Genomic DNA, 22,456 nt, shown 5'->3' on the forward strand with positions numbered 1-22,456 from the left:
TCCTCTTCAACCCTCACATCTCCTTCAACACCCTCGACAACACCCCACGAACGAACTATGGAGGCCCTGCTGCACCAATCCAAGGGCGTCTGCCCCTTTTTGAAGAAGACCTCTCCCGCAACCCTGCGCTCTTTGTCTACCTCGACCCGCCAGTCCCCCGGTGGCGGCACCATTACGAACCTGCAGTTCATTGCCCGACGATGCCCTGTCATGAACAAGGCCCTGGCCGTCCAGAGCGCCCGCATCAACTCGCGTCGCAGCTATGGGAATGTCGCTGCCGGCGCCGGCGTGGTCAAGTCCCTCCTGGAGAAGAAACTGCACACCTCGGCTGAAAAGAAAGCGAGCGTGGACACCAATTTGTTTCGACCTCCCCAGCCAGGTAGAGACAACCCATAGGGATTTGTTGCTCTGGATACTAACAGTGTGCAGCTCCACCTCCGCAGGCTGTGAAGAACGCCGATGCCGTCAAGAAACCGGACACCTACGCTGGCCCCAGACCCAATGCGCCGCCTGCCCCACGTTTTGACTATGAAGGCTTCTACAACAATGAGCTCGACAAGAAGCACAAGGACAAGTCATACCGCTATTTCAACAACATCAATCGCCTGGCGAAGGAATTCCCTCGCGCCCACATGGCTGCAAAGGACGAGCGCGTCACCGTCTGGTGCTCCAACGACTACCTCGGCATGGGTCGCAACAAGCATGTCTTGAAGACCATGCATGACACGCTCGACACGTACGGAGCTGGCGCCGGAGGAACTAGAAACATCTCCGGCCACAACAAGCATGCTGTGGAACTGGAAAAGACTCTCGCCGATCTTCATGGCAAAGAAGGCGCTCTGGTTTTCTCCTCTTGTTACGTCGCCAATGATGCTACCTTGGCTACGCTGGGCAGCAAATTGCCCGACTGTGTGATCCTGAGCGATAGCATGAACCACGCGTCCATGATTCAAGGCATACGTCACTCCGGTGCGAAGAAAATGGTCTTCAAGCATAACGACCTGGTTGATTTGGAGACGAAACTCGCGAGCCTCCCACCCGAGCAACCGAAGATCATCGCTTTTGAATCCGTCTATAGCATGTGCGGCTCCATCGCTCCCATTGAAGCCATCTGCGACTTGGCAGATAAGTATGGCGCCATTACATTTCTGGATGAAGTCCATGCCGTTGGAATGTATGGGCCGCGAGGTGCCGGCGTTGCCGAACACCTTGATTACGATGTCTATGCCGACCCCAATAGAACCAAGGAATCCCAGAGGGGTACTGTCATGGACAGAGTCGACATTATCACAGGAACGCTAGGCAAGGCATATGGCTGTGTGGGTGGATACATCGCTGGCTCCGCCTCACTGGTCGATACCATTCGTTCTCTCGCACCCGGATTCATCTTCACGACGTCGCTTCCACCTGCGACCATGGCTGGTGCACGTGCGGCCATTGAATACCAAGCCGTCTATCAAGGAGACCGTCGCTTGCAGCAACTTCACACGCGTGCCCTGAAAGATGATCTCACCGCAAGAGGCATCCCGGTGATTCCAAATCCTTCACATATTGTCCCGCTCTTGGTCGGTGACGCCGAAACGGCGAAGAAAGCCTCTGATATGCTCCTCAACGATTACGATATCTATGTCCAATCCATCAATTACCCAACCGTTCCGCGAGGTGAAGAGAGACTCCGCATCACGCCCACTCCGGGACATACTTCCGAATTGCGCGCCGAACTGGTCGACGCGCTGGAGAATGTCTGGAACCGCTTGAACATCAAGCGCGTCAAGGACTGGGAGGCCCAAGGCGGGTTCGTGGGCGTTGGCGTCAAAGACGCAGCGCCAGTCGAGTCTTTGTGGACCGATGCGCAGCTTGAAAGGGCCGCACAGTCTCTTGACCCCGAGCCGCTGGTCCAGCAGGCATCCGAGGCAAGAGCGTTGCCCATCGCGGCTGCTGCTGCTGCTTGAGCTTTCTCTGTATCCCGTTTCTCGTTTGAACGACGGGAAGACTGCGAAGTGCTCGCCGCGAAAGACAAAAAAGCCGCACTGCACATGAAAATAGGAATGATGTGACATAAAGGACGAGAAGATGGGATGTGTGAACGTGAAGGAATGATGTCCGTTCTGCTATTCGAATTCTTTGCCCCCTCTTTTTCCTCGCAGAAGCGGGAGGGGGAGCAAATGTCCGGCTCTTCAGCCCATTACATATATATATTTTCCGGTCACACTACAAACATGGTTGTGGGCCGATGAAATTAGGAAATCTACAATCGCCATATGATGTGGCCATTTGTGACTTTCTACACAACACCATTCATTGCTTCACGTTCGAATTGGTCAATCGACCTGGACTTTAACTTTTCTTGTTCCTTCCTGTATCTTTTGTCGTTTCGCCTCGCTTACCTTTCTTCATACCTATGCTCTCCATGCTGGAGGACCGTTTGAACGTCTTGCGGCGCCTGCCGCTACTTTCTATCCTTTTTTCACCCGGCATCTCTCCATTCCTTGCAAGTTGTCCTCCGTATGTAAGGTGCCAGCCCAACCTGTCGAGTGAGCCAATCTCAGCTGTGTACTCCGTAATTATACCCCAAAGGCCCCGCCGCCGGCGCCGGCAAGCCAGAGTCCCTACCTCCGACCTGTTGGCCTCCCGGCACTGACCCTGGGAAATTCGACGGGGAACCGTAGCTTCGCGAACTTGGGCTTAGGAAGCTTCTTGAGCACCACCGCGTTGCCTCCTTCGTCGTCGTCGCCGTCGTCGATTCGTCCGTTCTGTTGCGGTGGTGGTAGAGGAGACGACAATACCTTGTCCCATCCATAGCGCTGCAGCTCGCCGTCGGTCATGGATTCCATCTTGCAGCCCAGTTCGCGGTACAGCTTAGAAATCTCGGCGTGCGGCATGGCCAGGTCCAGCGTGATGTCGCTCGGCTCGGTGAAGAGCGTCTTTGGTGACTCGCCCGGCGAGAAGTTTGGGGGAGGGATGTGTAGCGTCAGCGCGAGGATTGTGGATGTAAGTAAGGTTTTGTTGAAGACGGTGGGTGTGTTGTTGGGGAAGAAATGGGACATCAATTTCCCCTTGAAGGCTGTCGACAGGGAGGCGTCCGTGGTTGTGCCCTTGGGCCATAGCTCCGGCTGGGCCAGCGTTCTTCGCGGCGACTGGTGCGAGACGTACTTGTGAATCTCGACGAGGAGTTGAATGTAGCGGAGGATTTGGAGCTTAATCAAGACTTCTTCGTTGTCCGGTTGTTTGAGATGCCGTTGGGCTAGGTAGCCCACGCGCGTCGCCACGAAGCGCAGGTGGGTTGAGACGGGTTTCTTCTTCTTGACGCATTCTTTCCAGAACGCGATGGGCATTTGAGACAGGGTTGTTCGGTAAGGACCCGGAAAGACGAGCGAGGAGAGATTGTAGACTTGGGTGATGTCGGTCGTGTCTAAATTGGCTTGTGGGAGGGGTTTGTTGGCTCGGGAAGCAGCTCCTGCGTCGGCCATGACGGCTGGGTCGTCCTCCTCTTTAATCGACGATAGAATGGCGTTGGAAACAGGGTGGTCCCGGTCCTCTCCATCGCGAGCAAGCAGACGGTTCTCGGCCGACGAGGTTACGACTCTCTTTGACTTTTTCGTTCCAAATGCTTGTGTCAATGCCGCGCGAGACGGTGTTGGTGCAGGCTTGGTGTCCTCGTCTTCCTCGTCGTCGCTTCCTTTGTCTAGCTGGCGCACGGTGCTTCTCACAGTCATCTTCCTAGCTCCGACCACTTTGAGCTTGTTGGAGGCCGGGTCGAAGACGGCTATATAGTGCTTGACATTCTTTTCGGCGCCATCGGTTGTGCTACTCTCGGTCGCGACATAGTCAATGGTAGGGTGGTCCGAAGACTGGAGGAGCAGGCTAGACCTCCCGGTTACTGGCTGCTTTTTAGAGAACCCATTAAAACTGAGGTCTGAGGGAAGTGTGACACCGGGCGACGAAGCTGGCATAGGGAGTCAGCCCACGAAGAAAATCGGGACAGATGCGAAATGCATACCGACCAGAGGTTTAGCGACCTCCGGGCCACTCAGATGAGTGACTTTGATGGTGTTCGTTTGCGGCCTCTTGGGCGGCCTTTCGCTCTCTAGGGAGCTTGCCTTTCTCTTCTTCTCCGCCATGTCTGCGTGCCGCGTCGAGGTACGCAAAAGCAGGGTCTGGGTTGAGGAAAGGTCGACCACAAAAGTTTCTCCAACTCTGAAAGTGTACAAAAACTTGTGATGTCAAGGCAACTTAGCCGATTTGGTCTTTCACTAGTGCCGAACGCCACTGATACAATTGTGCTAACTTGGAACTCCGTATTTTCGGCTCGCAACATTCATTATCCCAAGTTACTATTGTAGGATATTTGCTGACGATGTCGCGACATTTCTCCTTCAACACCCTGCAAGTCGCCAACGAACTGGAGCTTAGACGAGGGCGGAGTCACTCTAACGGGAAATAACGCAGCGCCCGCCAAGATCTCACCAAAACCTGGGCACGGGAAGATGAATATGGTCAATGTGATCACGCAGATGCTCAAACCAGGCCCTAAGCACAGACCTGAAATCCAGGCCAACAGCGGCTTTCAGGCGCCTACGGAAGACGCGTTGGGAAGAGGTCAAAGCTGCCTTCAAATCTGTGCAGGAAGAACGTCGATATGCTCAATGACAGGTGTTGTCTCTTTCCATGATGCAATCGCCATTTCCCATGCATCTCGATGCATGGTTTCGCAAGTCCATACCATCTCTCACGAGTCTCTTGTTCTGATATTGTCTTTGAACAAACTCCGGGCAACTTCAACAACTCTTGGGAGCAGTGGAGCAAGCCAGTCAGGACTTCTTCAGCACCTATCGGCTCGATATCCGGCCAGAGACTTCAGACAAAGGCAAGTTTCGCAATTTCACCCAAGCCTTTGTCGACCTCCCTGCAGAATCTGGAGCCGTGATCGAGTGGGAAGCCCTGGAAAGCAGTTGGACAGGTTGCATCAACCAAGCACGACATGGGACAAATGGCCAAATCACCCCCCCCCCCCCCCCAACGCTCAGCAGTGGCTATTGCGCGTGAGACGGGTCTCTCGACCTGCCAAGTGTGTCCAGTCTGCGCAACGGATCGCCGCACATCTGCTTGCGCAAAGTTTCATGACCCCAACCAGAGTCTCAGCTGATATCCATACTTTGGCTGAGGGGATGAAAGGTCTCGAACCTCACGAAATTAAAATGCCGTTGGCGTTTCTGCACGGGTTTCTCTCCCGGAAGAGAAATATTTCGGTCAGAGAGGGGCGCCAATTCTCCGATGCCAGGGCGCTGGTGCTTTTGCGGGGGCTAGAGCTATTTTGCGACCACCTCAGTGACACTCGAGACCGACAGCACATGGCCAAGGTCTTCTTGGATGTCCATCCATTGCTCCACGAAGCCCGCCAGCGCAGCCATACCATCAACGGCCTAACGCTCTATCTCAATGACATCTTCAGAGGGCGCGCATCTCAGTCGTTAACCAGCAGGGTACCAGAACACAAATCGACAGTGGATGGTAGATCTTGGTTTATGGACGGCGATGACCTCGTTTCATTCAATGATGATTCGCTAATTGCCTACCACCCATCTGAATGTCGAATGAACGTGGCTCGTTGCGAAGGGTGGTTCATTGTCATCGAGACAGACGAGCAGCCGCCATGGACTTCAAGCTTCCTGGGCTTGTCGCTGGACGAAACTGTGCGGAAGGTCTTCCCTCGATTATTGGATCGACTCGAGCAAGGGAGCCCACCGATCCACCCGGACAACACACGTTGAGTTAACCCCGATGCTTACCCAGGCGACGCAACTGCCTCGGCTTTATGTTTGAAAATGAACCTCTAGGCACTGGTGAAGATGGCGCTAGTGCTATGAAGGAGATACCCCTTCTGTATTCTCGATCAATGTCTCAATTAGTGCTCAACTCATGATATGGCATTCATGAAGATCCCAAAATCTCGCCGAACCTGTCCGTGGAACGGAGACCCCCAATATATTGTCTTGGTAGCCACTTGGTTTCTGTGGTCCTCTCAGAATTGTCCCTGCGGGGATTTGGCATTGTCGTTCGACTGGATGAGAGTGGATTGCACTCTCTTTTGATTGATGATGGTGTTGAGAAAACACGTCTCTTGGACAAATCTAGGTACCTTTGCTCGTAGCGAGGTGTTCCGTTGTCCCTCCCGCGCTCTAGATAGGGCGGCAATCCACGCACTGGCGAAGCTCATAACTGTAACTGTCGCCCAAGTACCTCATTTAGCAGCTTGAGCTATATCTCTATACGTCTGAGAATAAAGATCAATGAACCCAGCGGGCGCCTGGCCTAGTGAGACTGTTTTTTTTTTTTTTTTAACTGCGCAACTCCTGCCTTATCCGCGATTCCTGTAGCATCAGCGGAAGGACCCTTGGATTGGGTTAGCGGAATCAACTCGCGGCGCGGAGAGGGATCGTTGTAGATCTTTGCGCACAGATGAGTGGCCCCAAATCAACAACCAGCCCTAAAGTTGACGAGCCTAATCCGGGTGAATGGGTGGTTGAAACGCTCTTTCAATCCGGCGCCTCATTCCCGCTTGTTAGGCACTGGTAGAGATAAACCGTCATATTTTTTCTGACGCCGTCACAACAGACGCGGAAGAGTTTCAGGGCCGAGAGGGCGTCGGCCAGGAAATCGATGTATTTCTCCAACCGCGTCGCCCTGTCGTTCATGTTGACGTAGACGTCAAAGCACGCCTTGACCACGACCCAGAAGAAGCCCTCGTCGGTCATGGAGCGGGTCCCGGACTGGGTCTGCGTAGCGCTGTTCATGAACAGCCGGTACAGACCGTTGAAGAAGCCGGCCTGGTCCTTGTAGTCGCGCCGCAGCTTCCAGAACGTCGTGACCAGCAGGAACAGGGAGATGAAGTGCGACGACTTTTGCGCGTATTGCCGCTGTCCCCACGTGTCGACGCGCAGGTAAGGGGCGATCACGCTGGACAGCAACAAATGCCGGATCTGCTGAGGTAGAGAGCCTCGCATGGACAGGAAGAGTACTTGGGGTTGCACGACGACGTGAGACGCTATGAAAATCAGCTCCGTCGGATCAGCCGGGTTCTCCCCCTTCACGATCGTCCGGAGGAGATCCATGGCCTGATCCTCGAACTCTTCGGGAAAGACCAGGGCATCCGGGAGGGGTTCGCAGATCAGATAGGGCATGAGACACCCCATCTGGTCGAAGGGCCGCGGAGAAGCGGCGACGACCTGCTTGAAGCCTCCTCCCGTCTTGAGGACGGCTTCCCAGGCGCGTAGATGTATGTTGGCGACCTCGGGCGCCGCGATGCGCGACTCGGTGATGATGGCCATGACGATGCCGTTGACGAATTGATCCGTAACTTTTTCCCTCGAGAAGTTCTGGAGATGTCTATTCAGCGCCAGGTACGCCGCCGCCTTGCGACGGAACAGAGACACCGGCTCGGGCCCGCCTCTGTAGCGGTTCAGCAAGGCCTCCGCCGAGATGATCATCCATTGTAGCGTGTAGGAGCCCATCAAGGCCTGGCGGAAACTGATATCTCGGACAGGGCTGAAGCCTGGGTTGTGATTGGTGCCGTAGATCCTGCTGGAGATGGTGGTGATGTCTGTCCCGTTCAACAACCCGTTAGCTTCACACACTCTCGTTCCTTTTTTCCCATTTTGTGCGAATTTCAACATGGGGCCGGGGTCGAATCAAACACACAGAATTGAAGCAGTCGGCGCCCATCTGCGGGCACATCCATGGGGAAGCTGCAGAAGGGGTCTAGAACCGTGTCAATCTCCCGAATTGGCGGGGACTGCCATGCTGCCGGGTCCGCGGACGAAGGCGGCCGGTCGCCGTCAGGGTTCGATCCTGATCTTTGCGGCTTGGTGGTGGTTTTCTTCTTCTGTGCAGAAGGGCGAGAGCTCTGCAGTTTTGGGGGAGTTAGGCCCGCGTTCAAAAGCCAAATGCCACCCTCAGATCTATCGACCTCTCGTCGAGCTATGTAGGCCGATTCGATGACTACGGATCACATACCTGTGGGTTCTTCGAGGGTGCGGCCGTGGCACGCCATGTGTGGATTTGTCTTCGGAAGGCGAGCGGCGACTTGCGGCCGGGTTTATCCACAGAAAAGGCCATTTTGCGGCTAGAAGACGGCGAGGCAGATGGCCACGATACGCATGCAGGATAGACGGCCTCGTGTTTGAAACTCGAGAAGCGCCGGTAGGGGCTTGGTGGGATGCAAGGGGGATGGTCGTTGCCACTGCAGAAGTGACGAGGTGGCTTCGACTACCGGGGCCTGAAGCTCCCTGTGTGATGATTACTATACGAAGCCACTGACGAATGGGACGATTGGTAATATGTGTGCGCAACTGTGCGGTGGACAGAGTCCGGCTGACTGAGGAATGACTCAGCGGGGCCGTCTATTTTCCGTATAGAGAAGGTGTATATCTTAATACGAGGTACACTACTTGACTAGTGTACTTGTTAGAGATTTTGTGGCTAGAAATAGGGAAATATATAGATAGATAGATCACCTTCATCCCTCCTTGGCTTCAAACTTCCGCATCCCGTTCCACCGCTCAAAATCAGCCGTGTCGATATCCACAAGGTCCAGTAACCGCCCGACGCTCTGGTCGATAATGTCGTCGACCGTCTTGGGCCTGATGTAGAACGCCGGCACCGGCGGGAAGATGACGGCGCCGTTCTGCGTGACCTTCATCATGTTCTCAAGGTGGATGCCGCTCAGGGGCGTCTCGCGCGCCATGAGAATCAGCCTCCGCCTCTCCTTCAGCGTGACGTCTGCCGCTCGAGAGATCAAGTCGTCGCCGTAACCTGTTGCGATGCTACTTAGAGTCTTCATGCTGCAGGGCACCACCATCATCGCGTTGACCTTGAACGATCCGCTAGAGATGGGCGCCGCCACATCCCGTGCCGAGTAGACCTTGGACGCCAGGGCGCGGACGTCCCGAATCTTATAGTCGGTCTCGAACGCGATCGTCGCCTCTGCCCACTTGCTCATGACAAGGTGAGTCTCGACATCAAGATGCCGTAGTTTTTCGAGGAGGCGGATCCCGAGAATTGCGCCTGTTGCTCCAGTCATGGCCACAACGACTCGCTTTCTCGCCTTCGCAGGTTGGACGACGCCCACGGCAGTGGCAGCCGTCTGACGTCCCGGAGCGACCTTTGAATTCATGCCTTCTTCAGCCCGAGGTGGAGTGATTTTGATCGCTGGTATTTTAGTTTTGCTCGGTCTTCGATCCTCGCTGGACATGGCTGTCGACTTTTTCGGAACAAAATTGACGTGGAAGAATCCGGCGAGGCTTTTGGGTGGCTCCAAACGAGCCGCGGCCACAACGTAGCCACATAAGCACGCCAATAGGCAGTATACAACGATCATGGTCATGGGAGATGTAGTCGACACGGGTGTAATCTGCTCCAAGATGTCTTCGAAGGTCGACGAAGCAAACGGCATACGAGACCGCCTACCCTCTCTTATATGTTGTGCCCTCCGGAGGCGGAAGGAGGCGCCTTCTCATCCTTCTCATCATCCTCTTTTCTCTCGGCCTTAAGCTTGGGTGGTGTCTCTCTACCGTGTGAACGATTATGCTGTCGTTCGTGAAACTCGAAGAAATACCGCTGATGCGATTCACGAATGCGCAAATCTCGCAAATCTCGCAAACCTCGCAAATCTCGGTGCATGTTCTGGTTGGACAGCCTTGCAACGCCACCTGCGTACGGAAAACTTACCACCTGTAGACAAGCATTTTGTATCCTCGTGGTGGTTACGTGGTAATCAAAGCGGTCAGAGATTATGGCACTGTCAGCCATGAATCCTCTATCTCACCTCTATTCGCGGTCACGCTCTGACGGGACAATGAGTGCTCCTCTGTGGCAAGGGCGAGTCCAAAAGCGAGAAACAAAAATGTCGCAGAAGCTCTCTCAGGTGAGAGAAGTATATATTGGGGCACAAATCCGAATCGACTTACTATAGCATAGAGACATCCCACAGCACACATTGTAAGAAAAGAATCATTCAAAGGACCCGCAACTTCCAACCATGGCCTCAAGAACATTCACGCAACCCTCAGACGGTCCAGCTCATCTGAGTTTTCGGTCTTTCGTGTCAGCACTCAAGGAAGACGGCGACTTGGTCGAGATCAACGACGAGATCGACCCCTATCTTGAGGCTGCCGCTATCATCAGAAAAGCGTGTGAAACCGACGGCAAAGCACCCCTGTTCAACAACCTCAAGGGCAACGTCAATGGCTTCTGGAGAATCCTGGGAGCCCCGGCGTCCCTTCGACGTGATCCATCACGGCGATATGCTCGATTGGCGCGCCACCTCGCTCTCCCGCCCACCGCAGGCATGAAGGACATCTTGGACAAAGTGCTCTCTGCGAAGACGTCGGCTCCGATCCCGCCGAAGGTCGTCAGCACAGGGCCCTGCAAGGCGCACATCCTGGACGAGTTTGACCTGGAAAAGCTTCCCGCCCCGTTCCTCCACCAATGTGACGGTGGCAAATACATTCAAACCTACGGAATGCACGTCGTCCAGTCCCCGGATGGAACCTGGACAAACTGGTCCATCGCGAGGGCCATGGTGAAGGACAAGAATCATCTCGTTGGTCTGGTCATCGAACCGCAACACATCTGGCAGATCCGGGAGCAGTGGAAAGCAATCGGGAAGGATGTCCCGTGGGCACTGTGCTTCGGGGTCCCCCCAGCGGCCATCATGGCAGCAAGCATGCCTCTCCCTGACGGGATCTCCGAGGCTGACTACATCGGCGCAATGACCGGCACTGCGCTAGATGTCGTTAAGTGCGAGACAAACGACCTGTACGTACCGGCGACCTCCGAGATCGTCTTCGAAGGTACCCTGTCTGTCTCGGAGCTCGCGCCCGAGGGTCCCTTTGGTGAAATGCACGGTTACGTCTTTCCGGGAGACTCCCATCTTCAGCCTGTCTATACTGTAAACAAAATCACCCATCGCACAGACGCTATCCTTCCAGTATCAAACTGCGGAAGAATTACGGATGAAACGGTAAGTCGGGCAGCTCCAAAGATACCCTACCTCATCGCTTTCCTGACCATGTAAGATGGCGAAAGACCAAGCAACTGACCCCTTTTTCCTGGATCTTTATAGCAAACCATGATCGGGCCCCTAGCCGCTGCCGAAATCCGCCAGCTCTGCCAAGACCATGGTCTGCCCATCAAGGAAGCTATGGGTCTTTTCGAAACCCAAGTCACTTGGGTGGCGCTTCAGGTCGACACAAAGAAACTCGCCGACATGAACCTCGCGCCCGAAGCCTTCCGGAAAGTGGTCGGGGACCTCGTTTACGGGCACAAGGCCGGGTACACGATCCACCGGCTGGTCCTGGTCGGCGAGGACATCGATGTGTACGACTTCAAGGACGTGCTCTTCGCCTTTTCCACCCGATGCAGACCGCAGACTGATGAACTGTTCTACCAGGACTGCCGGGGCTTTGCGTTGATTCCCTACATGGGCCATGGCACTGCCGCGCCGAATAAAGGCGGGAAGGTGGTCTCTGACGCTCTGCTCCCGGCAGAGTATACTGGCGGTCAAGATTGGGAGCTGGCAGACTTCAAGCACTCTTACCCCGAGAATCTCCAGAAGAGTGTCGACGAGCGTTGGTCGGCTTGGGGCTTTTGAAAATAAGGGGCGGAGTGCAGCAGGGCCATTTATACAGGGGGTTTTGATGGCGGCGTAGAGTCGTTGCAACTTCCTCGGTTTCTACGCGGTGAGGGGCCATTCGCCGCTCATTGACAGTTTGGTTGTATTACCGGTGATATCCCTGACTGTGCCTTGTTGTGTACATCTTCTACAGAAAAGTCTTCTTCGTAACAATATGAAAGGTACCTTTATCGCTCCCACCCGTCAACTTGATCATATCGTGGCTGTAGGAGTGCAGGAGTGCAGGGGACGGCGCCTGCAATGGTCATCGGCAAAAAAATGTTGCAAAAAAAGCTCCTTGTTGCTTGCTGCTCTCTGTCTCTTATTATCCAATCAACCTGATCCCCACAAAACGGAGTCGAATACGTCGTCAACCATGAGATCGCCATATGTGTCACTATTGGGAAGAAAGGCAGATATTTCCCCCATCGATTGCGGATCGAACGCGAAATAGTCCACCTCAAAGATCTCCGTGGCGGAAGGACCCGAGGTACCAGCCATACCTGCAGCGGTAGGTAGAGATGAAGGTGTGCCTGAATCTGCGATAGGCGTGTGAGAAGATGCCGCTCCCAGAGTCTGACGTTCGTACATCCGCTGGAGCGCCTGCAATCCTCTCTCATGAGGATTCCATAGTTGTTTGGCGTCAGTATCGCTAGGCGATTCAGCCTGCAGGGTCGTGAACAAACGTTCTAACATGGCTGTCACGGAGGGGTCGTGTTTGATTTGGCCCGTAATGGCCAAGATGAGCGCCGACGCCAGCCCGTTATGCAACATTGCCCACGAACGCTTGGCACTCGTGCTGATCGCTAACAGATTCAGGTATGCGTCTAGCGAATTCTTGTGGGAATTGATGCATTTGGTGGCTAGGTCTTGCCTTTGCATTGTGGTCAGATAACGCCAATTCTTGGTGTTCAGGGACGGACGCAGAAGGGCCCCCTGTGCAAACGAGGAATGCAGTTTGAAACAAGTGTAATGGACGAGATCTTGGACGGTTCTGCAATTATCGTGCGCTTTGATTTCAGGACGAAGCTTCGATTTGATTTGCTCGACCATGTGAAAATCCCGCATGATATTCTCGTAGCTGGGGTTTGTAGAGTTCGTCATATCAAAGGCATAGCGACGAGCGCTGACTTTCAAGGTTAGATGACAGAGCACGCACATCGCTTCTCGATATCCCAGTTCTTGGTCGCCAGCCATCAGGGTGTGGAACGGGTCCGTACAGTTGACGGCAGTTGCAGGTGCTCGGTCAAAGCACAGTGATAGGAGACTATCTTGCCACATGATGATCCACCTGGACACACTCAGAAAATGAAGACTGGGCCGCTATCAAGCATAGTCCGCGCGTACCACAGTTGGATTTGGCCGAGTCCTTGACTCTGACCTTGTTGTGGGTTGGCTTTGGCCATGTGCAATCCCAGCGATTGGGCTTGCCGGCTTAGCAGCCCGACCAGTGTCCAAGCAGCCTCAGTGAGCAGCTCGTTTTGTAGGACATGAACGATGATCACGAGGGCCTTGATGCAATCTATTGAGGGGTTGACAAATCCTTGAGCAAGATGTAAACAGTGGAATGCTGTAGAAACTTATATTGATCAGTGACCTGTACTAATTGATACTCGTCAGTAGTAGCTTACTGTAACGACGGCATTTCAGCACATCATCAGGCGTGCGTACACGAGAACATTGAAGTCCGGATGCTATGACCGCAAACAAGAGCCCAACCCAGGCATGGTTCGATCCTAGTAGGTAGCTTTGAGAATTTTGTGATGTCGCTTCTAAAAACCGGATCAACTCAATCTCAAACCGTCCGACGTCTAGGAGATACGGATTAAGCGGATAAACGACATGGATATAGCGGGAGAATAACCTACCGCCTTGTCAGTGCCATCCTCAAAGTTACCAAAAGACTTCATTCCTGCAGGCTCTGTCATATATCGTGTTGAGTCGGAACCAAACAAAGGGAAGAGCTAGTCACTGACTCGAGAATCTCAGTTTTGTCTGGCAAAGCTTCGGAGATATTCTGAGTATAGTTATCATGAGATTGCCAGTAAGGGAAAAGTCCCTGTTCAGATGGCTGAAGCCCCAGCATGGGTACTGCCGTCTGCCTGACCTCAGCAGCACCTTCATCGCTAGACGTCGAAATCTGGTTGATCTGTTGTTCGACAAAGGAAGGGACAGACTGTTCACCAAGGAAGACACTGATTGCAGGTGTCGCACCATCAGGATCAGGGTCAGCACCGACTGCTCTCTGATATGTGTCGGCGACCTGGTTCAAGGTGGAGGCATTCCCGATTTCGTCACGTTGGGATCTGGTCTGGGAGCTATATGCCCCTAAATGTCGTCTCGCGGTCCCTCCTGGTGGTCTTGTCGTGGAGGGCTTTGGTGGAGGCTCATAAGAGCAAAGGTGTTCATGCAAACGCTCGATGCACCTGCTGCAAGGTCTGGAGTCGCTGCATTTGACTTTTCTCTGCCTGCATGGATAGCAGGGTCTCAGAGTTTGCCCTTTGCGCTTGCTCCTCAGAGTGTTCCGAACGGATTCGGGGGTGAGCATTCTCAGACCATGTTCGAGCCTTGACTGTTACGGCAATTGATTCAACAGAATCAACGCCAGAAGAATGAACATGAAATCAACAGAGAAATTTAACCCCTGACATTTCTGTGTGGCGAGTCTGCCGGCTCTGCCGGTTGTTTGTGGAGTGTGGTTTTTTACTGAGACCTACTCGGTAAATTGCCGTAATATGTGTTTATGCCAGACGTCACCGAAGGGCACTAGCGAGGAATGTTTAGCGAAGGTGTCGGGCGACTTTCCCGGTCCAGGGCGTAAATGCGCTAATTCCTTAACCATTTTCTTTTCTGTTTCTGTCACACTTGTTACAGTACTTTGGCAAAGAATACTATCATCCAGGACATGGAAGACTCCACCTCATAACACTTCAATGCATTGCTACCATTACACTGGATTGCTCTAGCTATATACTTTCCTTCCCATCCTTGATGCTCTTGTGGATTTCTATGGTCGCGATTTTATATCCGGCCTCGAGTTGACGTCGATATCCTTCATCTTCCAAAAGTCGACGGCAGCAGGTCAGGTGGCGTATTTCGCTTTCAGCAATGGTACGAAGCGCCTCACTCCACGTTCGCTCCAGAAGTTGAGAGGAGCTCACTTGAGCATGAAACTCGGCAAATGCCAGAGACATGCCAATGAGGATCGCCTTGTTTTCTTCTGGCCTTCGAGACAGCTCAACCATCTTGGACGAGAAATCTAACGGCCACATTTCAAGGATTTGGGCGAGCGAAGACACGCTGCCAAATCCCGCAGACTCTATCATTATTAGTCCTATGCTGCTCAGTGTGTGGAGAGGATCTCGTTCAGCTGCAGCATTGGTCGGCGCGAAATCCTGATCACAGTCTCGAAATCCGTTCTGCACTCGGAGGACCTTCAGCACGCTCAAGGCGAGCTGTGTGGCGGCTTTTGTTGGAACTGACACAAACCCCTCTAGCAAGCTGCAAGCTGCAAACCAAAGCGGGAGAACCCTCTCATATATAAGGCTGTTGTTCGAAGATATTTTCACCGACAGTCTCATATCTTGCTCAGGATGTAGGTGCTCGGAACGAAGCCATTGTGATTCTTCCCGGAGATTTTCTGTCTTTACATCATCTTTGGGTGATAAATTGTCAATCCACTCTCTCAAAACCTCGCGCTCGTCCACAGTGAATGAACCAAACATCTTACCGCCGGGAGAAACAACTTGGATAAATCGACTGCGGTGACTGTCGCCTGGAAATATCCACTGTTCATCGCAACTGAAAGCGTGCAAGAAGTCAAGTCGCCAGCTTGGAGACTGCCACATTTGGGGATCCAACCAGTCTCCGATTAACCGGCCTTTGATGCGTGCAGGACTGTTGCAGTGGACTTTTCTGGAAGCTTGGACTTTGTTGGTCAAAATATTCACTAATTTTGTTTCATGCTCGCTCGGGAGGAAGGCATCTGGAGGGGATTCCAACTTGGTTGAGAACTGTGACAAGCAAAAACCATTCTGTATCCGCTTCCAATCTCGTCTGGCAGCCGCCTCTCCTTCTACTTCACGGATATAATCCATGAAATGACACACTGCGCGGAAGGCGATAGCCGAATGGCCGGAGTCAGTGTTGTCGATGCAAACATGCAGGAAGAAGTAGCATGGATCGAGACCCACTTCTTTCAGCTCTTTGGTTGCTTTCAGCGTCTCCAACGTAACCAGCTCGAAATGCAGATTGAATCCCAGGATCTCGGGGATGTAATCTTGCGGAAATAGCGAGATGGTTAACTGTGCGAGTGCAGAATTCCAAGTAGACAAGTTGTCCGTCAAGTGTGCGGAACGAATGAAGTCTTCACTGTCGGAATTGGGGAACTCATGGTCGACGCTCAGAAGCAGTTCCTTGAAGACATAGACATGATTCTTGGCCATATCTCCATCACCTAGCTCTTCTGAGAGAATCTGCCAGAGATCCCTGAGCACGGGTTGGAGTGAGAAAGGTATCAAGCTGAGACGCAGATGGCCAAGCCAGGCTCCGTCAACGAGCTTCACAGGGCTTATCTTTTTGATCCATTGGGAAGCTTCGTGCACAGTCTGGAATAACTCTCGTGGGTTGCCTGCCCTTCTTCCAAGAACATATCTTTCCCATTCATCTTGGATCTCGATGTTCATCGCCTCCAAGAAACCTCGTAAGCCCTCCTTTGAGAAATTCCGAAGGCAAAGGATGCTGCGGTTGACCTTTTCGGTCCTATTTTGTTCCCAGTGCTGTCGAGCCAGATTGCTCGTCTGGGAGAGCAGCGAATCCAGGCATTTATGTGCCCAATTTCTAGAATCAGGGAGTTCTTCAGGGTGGTGTAAACTGTGGTATAGATGCTTCATGGCTCGAAGGGCGAGAGCGTGTGAGATGGAGGGGTCTTCCAATTGTTGCCGATATTGTATAACTTGGTGGACTCGAATCCGTGTAGAGTAATAGGCAACCCCTAGCAGTAGCAATATGGCTCCAAGTTCCAACATCCATACTCGCCAGGAGGGTTCCATCAGCCGGTCAGCAACCAAATTATATGATAGAGGAATATGTGTTCTAGAATCAAAGACTGATTACCACAGGCTAAGGAGGACCATTCTTTGTCAAGACATTTCTGGGTTAAAACCCCCTCTGCCAGTCCCAAGGCCAAGGTCCCTATCCATCACGCTGCAATACTCGTGATTTTGAAATTTCGGCATCAGTCGATTTGAGATGACCACCTGCAAGCCGCTGCATGAGGCTGTGCGAGTTTTTCTCGAGGGCGTTTCTACGAGCAAGACCACGGCCTTCCCGCCTGCCACATCAGTTGACAATGTTGCTGAAACGAGAGGGGGGAATTCGTGTGACAAAACCTTGGTGCAACGAGACGGAAGGTTCGTGTAACAGAGTCTCGTCGTACACCCATGAGACATGAAGCCCTTTTTTTGGGGGGGGGGGGGGGTTATAACTAACCCACTTCAGCTAGCACTTCATTTCTACCAAACTGTCTCGGGCTTAGTTCGCCTTGTCAGATGGGCCCTTGGTGTGCCTTCAGAATCCTCTCTTCAAGCACCTTTCCGAGATGTCTTCTATCGGAATGGGCTGTCTCTCCAAAACTGAGCACTTCATACAACATGATCCTGTCTATTGGCTGCGAAAAAGGTGATATGACTCTCTTAGCGATCTTCATATATATCAAAACATACATCAAAGCGGATCTGGCGGCTATCGACGGCAGATTGATGTGCTGCAATCAAGACGAGTATGCGTCGTGCGAACAAGGATAGATGTGGAGGTCCTGTGCAACACCTCCCTTCACCTTCGTAATGTATTGCTTGTGCTTCTCGGTTGGAGGGAAGCGTCGAGTTCCTGATTTAACATGTCATCAAAAGGCGGCGATCAGCAGGAATATACGTACAGACATTCGCGTTGCTACACTGCAGCTTCGCCTTATTGACGTTTCCCAAGAGCGCTCGAATCGGCACCCAGCGCCTGATAGTCAAAATATGCCGATAACACGAGCGTCGAAGGGTGGAGAAACATGACCATCATCCAGTTTGCGTCTTCTCTTGAACCGCCGTCACATCAGTCCTGTGTCCGCTCATTGAGGCAGGCGCTGCACGGTGCCCAGTATGTAACGCCCGAATATGCAGGCCAAATCATTAGTATCTTGTAAAAGGTGAGTGATGCTGTGGCGTAAGTCTATTCGACGCGTGCAAGGAAATTGACCCTTGTGAGTGGATTCATCTGTTTGGTGACTGAAGGTGATAGAGAAGGTACCATTCAGAAAAGTCGGGCAATATCTCAAAACTTCCTTCAGGTCTTTCAACTCTCCGAACCCAACGGCTTCGAACGCTTCTATATCTTGATTCAGACCACCAGAAGTGTGTCAGATCACCAGATTCAAAATGAGCGACGAGCCCGATAGGATTGCCAAACTTGAAGTCGTTGACCTGGCAGCTTTACGAGCACACCGGTCGACCGAGTTAGAGAAGTTGCTCAACGCAGCTCGTTCGACGGGTTTCTTTTACCTGAATCTCCAGCATGATTCGATTGGAAGGCAAATATCTTCCATGTTGCCAGACATTTACCGGATTTCAGAGGACTTCTTTCACCAGCCAAACGCGGATAAAATGAAGTTCTACAGAGCTTCGCAGAATCCATCACAAGATCGCGGGTAAGTGGTAGATAGGCTTCTATTGCGATCAAAGCTAAATGACCTATTTAGCTATAAACGGAGCACTTGTGACGAGACACTTGAGGTAGCTGGGCCAACCCTTCCCCTTCCCTCTTCTTGAAGTTTGTGGAGAATGGCTAATTGTGCAGATGGCTTATGACGAAGTTCTTCAACAGACTTGTCCCCTCCCTCCCGGGATGCAAGAAGAAATTGAGCTGGTTGATGGTTTCTCAAAACTTTGCCACTCTATTTGCCTCACTGTGTTGTCATCTTTCTCCGATGTTCTTGGACTGCTCGGCGACCAAAGATTTGAGTCAAAGCACCGCGAGGGAGAAGCCAGCGACTCAGGCTTGAAGTTGATATCAGAACCGACCCTGGACAAACTTAGCCAAGTCGGAGACAATTTACACACCGACAGTGGCACGCTGACAATGCTATTCTACGATCGGTGGGGTCTGGAAGTAGAGCAGCCTAATGGCCACGAATGGGCCTTCACAGCTCCCGTGCCAGAATACGCTCTTTTCAACGTTGCAGACTCTCTGCAACGTTTGTCTGGGTTGATGCTTCACTCGCCAAGACATCGTGTGACTCAAACAGGAGATGGAGCGGGTGAGCGGTACTATATTTCATATTTCCTCAGGCCCGAGCATGCTTTGCGAGATATGTGGATACAATAGCTTCGATCACAGACAACGGCAAGATTGCGGGTTTGAAGGAACATGGAAATATCTGAGCATCCAACACGTCTGCTCGGAATGGGTATCAGGTCTGTTGCTACTTCATAGATACCGGATGGTTGGATGGTTGCCCTAATAGTGTGGTCCTTCCCCAGAGTGGTGCATGGCACAAACCCTCTCTCTTGCTCCGAATACTGTTGAGGAAATGCTGTTGTTTGTTGATCAACGCCTCCTTCTTTGCCCCTGCCTCTGGGATATTCTCAATTATCCAGATCACCGATCCACAATCACCCACTATACAGACACATAGAGTGGGGCCCCTCCATGCTGGGTGGAACACCTGTGTCTCGACACAAGCACATGCTTCAAGGTTGATTGCCAACAGGGCTGGTGATGTCTCAGTTCAGAATACCCAGTACTCGAAACTTTACTAGTACATTACGCCTGTCATTACACCTCTTGGCTCTCTTGGCGCCCGCATTCCGCACCAATTGATTGCCACAGTGTGCGCCAACGAGCCCCACTGCTTTCCTCCGCCAGTTCATAAAGGACGTCTTCCTGACTTCTGCACTGTTCTCGTCTTTGTGCAAGGAACACTCTCTCTCAGCACATGTCATACGTTGTCGGTGCCACCTGAAGGCCAGCTGCCATTACTGGAGGACTAATAGTGCTCAAGGCCCATCATTGACAACAGAAGCACCATGATACCACCATACCACCATACAGCAGCACAACACCTCAGCTCAGAAGGGGCACTCCTTCTCCAGATACCTCGGGAAATCCGCAACATGATATACAATTATGCACTCGTTGGTCAGAGTGAAGGCTATCTGGATGTTCAGCTTACCGCTCAGGACAGCCAACATTGCTGCCCAACGAAGATCATGTTGTGTAACCATCAAACACACCACGAAATCCGAGAACTGTTGCGCAGCCAAGAGTTATGCTTTTCTTCCATACACGATTCGGGACGCATCAAATGCAATGTACCATGCCTTCATGGAGTGGACTTCGCGAAAACCTCTCTTCGATTCGACATCAACCCCTTCCAATACCCTGAATGCATATCCGACCTGCGGGACGCCTTGGTATCGCTGTGCACATCCCTGAGTAGAGGAGTTCGCATACCTCGTGTAAGCATACAATGCGATGGCACCATGCCACGCATGATTCAGCCTCTGCATGTCAACGAGGACGACCTTGAGAGAGGCCCGTTGAACTGCATCTTCTTGTTGCAACCATTCAACCTACTTCCGCTTGCTACCAAAGCAATTATTAGCGTTCTCGGCGGGCCAACGAGCCGTCTTTGGTCGGACAATGCGGCTCTTCAGAGGTGGACAGAAGATTATGGCCGACAATTGGAGAGACGAACACTACGTCGAATCAAACATGCCAACGCCATTCCACAACAGCGGTTGCTATTGAAGAAACCAGAGCCCCTGGTCTGGAATATGTCTGCCTACAAGAGCCATTGTGAAGCCATTGTGGATGACTTCAGCAATACCACCTTGGACGTCAGCTGTGAGATGTGAACGGGGCAGAAAGCGACTGCCCCAGAATATCCGTCCGAAATGGACGTTACGCTTCTCTGAATTCCGGCCCAAGCTAACTAGTCTCCTTAGCTTCTAATTCGAGTGTCACCATGTCTCGTGGCTCTTCGGCGAGAAAAATGGTGACAAGGAGGTTGTCAACTCATCAACCCATCATCTGCGCTATAACCAGTTGCGGGGCCATTAGTCCAGGGCGAGCCGTGGCGACTATGTGCTGGACAGGAAGGCCTACTTTGAAAGCTCTCAAGAAAACACATTTTGGCAATGCCAAACCTACAACTGGTTCGAGCAGGCCCTCAATTTATTTATTCACATGTGCTTTGAGCAGCCCGTCCTCGGATTTGCATTCTGTAGCCGCGAACATGGCAAGCCGTCGAAAACTTGATGAGAACTTCCATTTGATTACAAGAAGAATACCCGAAGAGAATATTAATGGCGCTGATTTGATCCATGCCGCTCTCGCAAGAGAGGGAAAAAAGCCGGTTGGTTTATGGGGTACGTCTATCCATCTGGCGCATGCAGATGAAGGGGCTGCTGCTGATTGAGAATGACAGTCACCTCACCCACAGGAAAACGTGAGTTGAGGTAGCAAGCAGTGGCGTTGAGCAGTGTGACTAAGATGTTTTTCCCCCCAAGCTCACATTGGGTATCTCATCCCACTTCTGAAGTTTGCAGACTTCTTGCGCGCAGGAGTTGAGGTTTGGGACTCTGGTACCTGGAACGTTGCCAATGGCCTGGTTCCCTGACCAATAGCAGATCATTGTTGTCCTCCTTGATGTCTACTCTTTCCTTGACAACGTCAAGTATCCAATGGACCAAGTGGTCCAACGCATGCACTACTATCGTTTTACCGTTGAAGCTGCGCTGGAAGTGCTAGGCATCCCGTCCTCGAACATCAAGTTCATCAAGGAATCCTCCTACCAGACCAACGCCAGGTTCTTTTTCGATCAGTGCAGACTTTGCACCCTCGTGCCGCAGCAGGCTGTCAGGGACGCCTGGGACCGGAGCTACAACCCGGACATGCTGGCGCCGATGCTCTGTCCGGGTTTGCAGACGCTGGCGGAAGAGCACTTGGACGTCGATTTCCAATTCGGGGGCACGGACCAGGTAAGTCCTACTCAAATTTCCCAGATTTCAGACCTGGTATAGATGGATGGAATAGAGGCTGACTATCTCGTCCGCATGTACAACAGCGCGGGATCTTCGCTTTCGCTGAACGATTCCTACCCCGGCTAGGGTACAGAAACCGCGCTCGCCTCATGAATCCCATGCTTCCGAACCTGTACGGCGACAAGATGTCTTCTTCGCATCCGCCACACACGAAGATCATGTTCCTCGACGACGCTGAAACCGTCAACCAGAAGGTGCGCGCCGGGTACGACTCGAACGTTGAAGTTTCCAAAAATGGTGTCCTGGCCACGCTGAGAGACGTCCTGATTCCCTTCAGCCAGCTGCAGATGGAGCGCTCCTCCTCCTCCTTGTTGGAAAATCATCTTTCAGAGGAGCGCGTAAAGGGCCTGAGCGACAGTGTGGGAATTTTCGCGGCAGAGCCGTTCTGGACTCCCTCCGCGCCACCCGGGACGGTCTTCACCTTTGATCCCCATGGGCACGGAGAAGGGCATGACAGGGGGAATAAGAGTAGACACTACACCTCATTTGACCAGATCATGCAGGATCTGAGAGACCAAAAACTTTCTGACGACGATATCGTCGTTGCCGTCGGGAATGCCCTCAACCAGATCCTCGCTCCTATCCGTGCGGCATATCAGGCAAGTCTGGCGTGGCAGGCCGCGGACGGTCAAGGCTACCCTGACGCGTCTTAAAAAAAAATCCGCAAAACGAATGAGGGGATGGATTCCAGGGA

At 52.5% G+C, this 22,456-nt stretch overlaps 11 protein-coding genes across 11 annotated transcripts; 6 read left to right on the top strand and 5 right to left on the bottom strand.

Annotated features, from left to right (window-relative positions):
- Nucleotides 1-57: 57 nt before the first annotated feature.
- Nucleotides 58-1,952, top strand: Z519_02671 (5-aminolevulinate synthase, mitochondrial; the record flags this gene model as incomplete). Its single annotated transcript, XM_016760427.1, has 2 exons — nt 58-379; nt 430-1,952. The coding sequence occupies 2 exons, from the start codon at nt 58-60 to the stop codon at nt 1,950-1,952; spliced, it is 1,845 nt and encodes a 614-aa protein (XP_016623948.1).
- A 657-nt stretch (nt 1,953-2,609) lies between these two features.
- Z519_02672 (uncharacterized protein) lies at nt 2,610-4,121 on the bottom strand (the record flags this gene model as incomplete). The annotated part of the gene is made up of 2 exons (XM_016760428.1): nt 2,610-3,946; nt 4,001-4,121. The coding sequence occupies 2 exons, from the start codon at nt 4,119-4,121 to the stop codon at nt 2,610-2,612; spliced, it is 1,458 nt and encodes a 485-aa protein (XP_016623949.1).
- Nucleotides 4,122-5,198: 1,077 nt separating this feature from the next.
- Nucleotides 5,199-5,771, top strand: Z519_02673 (uncharacterized protein; the record flags this gene model as incomplete). Its single annotated transcript, XM_016760429.1, has 1 exon — nt 5,199-5,771. The coding sequence occupies one exon, from the start codon at nt 5,199-5,201 to the stop codon at nt 5,769-5,771; it is 573 nt and encodes a 190-aa protein (XP_016623950.1).
- A 765-nt stretch (nt 5,772-6,536) lies between these two features.
- Z519_02674 (uncharacterized protein) lies at nt 6,537-7,673 on the bottom strand (the record flags this gene model as incomplete). The annotated part of the gene is made up of 1 exon (XM_016760430.1): nt 6,537-7,673. The coding sequence occupies one exon, from the start codon at nt 7,671-7,673 to the stop codon at nt 6,537-6,539; it is 1,137 nt and encodes a 378-aa protein (XP_016623951.1).
- Nucleotides 7,674-8,515: 842 nt separating this feature from the next.
- Z519_02675 (uncharacterized protein) lies at nt 8,516-9,250 on the bottom strand (the record flags this gene model as incomplete). The annotated part of the gene is made up of 1 exon (XM_016760431.1): nt 8,516-9,250. One exon carries the CDS (start codon nt 9,248-9,250, stop codon nt 8,516-8,518), a length of 735 nt encoding a protein of 244 aa, XP_016623952.1.
- Nucleotides 9,251-10,036: 786 nt separating this feature from the next.
- Z519_02676 (uncharacterized protein) lies at nt 10,037-11,650 on the top strand (the record flags this gene model as incomplete). The annotated part of the gene is made up of 2 exons (XM_016760432.1): nt 10,037-11,020; nt 11,123-11,650. The coding sequence occupies 2 exons, from the start codon at nt 10,037-10,039 to the stop codon at nt 11,648-11,650; spliced, it is 1,512 nt and encodes a 503-aa protein (XP_016623953.1).
- A 354-nt stretch (nt 11,651-12,004) lies between these two features.
- On the bottom strand, nt 12,005-14,219 carry Z519_02677 (uncharacterized protein; the record flags this gene model as incomplete). Its single annotated transcript, XM_016760433.1, has 4 exons — nt 12,005-12,962; nt 13,019-13,250; nt 13,303-13,535; nt 13,648-14,219. 4 exons carry the CDS (start codon nt 14,217-14,219, stop codon nt 12,005-12,007), a joined length of 1,995 nt encoding a protein of 664 aa, XP_016623954.1.
- A 418-nt stretch (nt 14,220-14,637) lies between these two features.
- Nucleotides 14,638-16,563, bottom strand: Z519_02678 (uncharacterized protein; the record flags this gene model as incomplete). Its single annotated transcript, XM_016760434.1, has 1 exon — nt 14,638-16,563. The coding sequence occupies one exon, from the start codon at nt 16,561-16,563 to the stop codon at nt 14,638-14,640; it is 1,926 nt and encodes a 641-aa protein (XP_016623955.1).
- A 1,533-nt stretch (nt 16,564-18,096) lies between these two features.
- On the top strand, nt 18,097-19,042 carry Z519_02679 (uncharacterized protein; the record flags this gene model as incomplete). The annotated part of the gene is made up of 3 exons (XM_016760435.1): nt 18,097-18,365; nt 18,417-18,450; nt 18,515-19,042. The coding sequence occupies 3 exons, from the start codon at nt 18,097-18,099 to the stop codon at nt 19,040-19,042; spliced, it is 831 nt and encodes a 276-aa protein (XP_016623956.1).
- Nucleotides 19,043-20,199: 1,157 nt separating this feature from the next.
- Nucleotides 20,200-20,574, top strand: Z519_02680 (uncharacterized protein; the record flags this gene model as incomplete). The annotated part of the gene is made up of 1 exon (XM_016760436.1): nt 20,200-20,574. The coding sequence occupies one exon, from the start codon at nt 20,200-20,202 to the stop codon at nt 20,572-20,574; it is 375 nt and encodes a 124-aa protein (XP_016623957.1).
- Nucleotides 20,575-20,954: 380 nt separating this feature from the next.
- Z519_02681 (uncharacterized protein) lies at nt 20,955-22,415 on the top strand (the record flags this gene model as incomplete). The annotated part of the gene is made up of 5 exons (XM_016760437.1): nt 20,955-21,087; nt 21,147-21,167; nt 21,229-21,290; nt 21,349-21,699; nt 21,786-22,415. 5 exons carry the CDS (start codon nt 20,955-20,957, stop codon nt 22,413-22,415), a joined length of 1,197 nt encoding a protein of 398 aa, XP_016623958.1.
- Nucleotides 22,416-22,456: the final 41 nt, after the last annotated feature.

The sequence above is a fragment of the Cladophialophora bantiana genome (genome assembly GCF_000835475.1).
Source record: "Cladophialophora bantiana CBS 173.52 unplaced genomic scaffold supercont1.3, whole genome shotgun sequence".
NCBI lineage: Eukaryota > Fungi > Ascomycota > Eurotiomycetes > Chaetothyriales > Herpotrichiellaceae > Cladophialophora > Cladophialophora bantiana.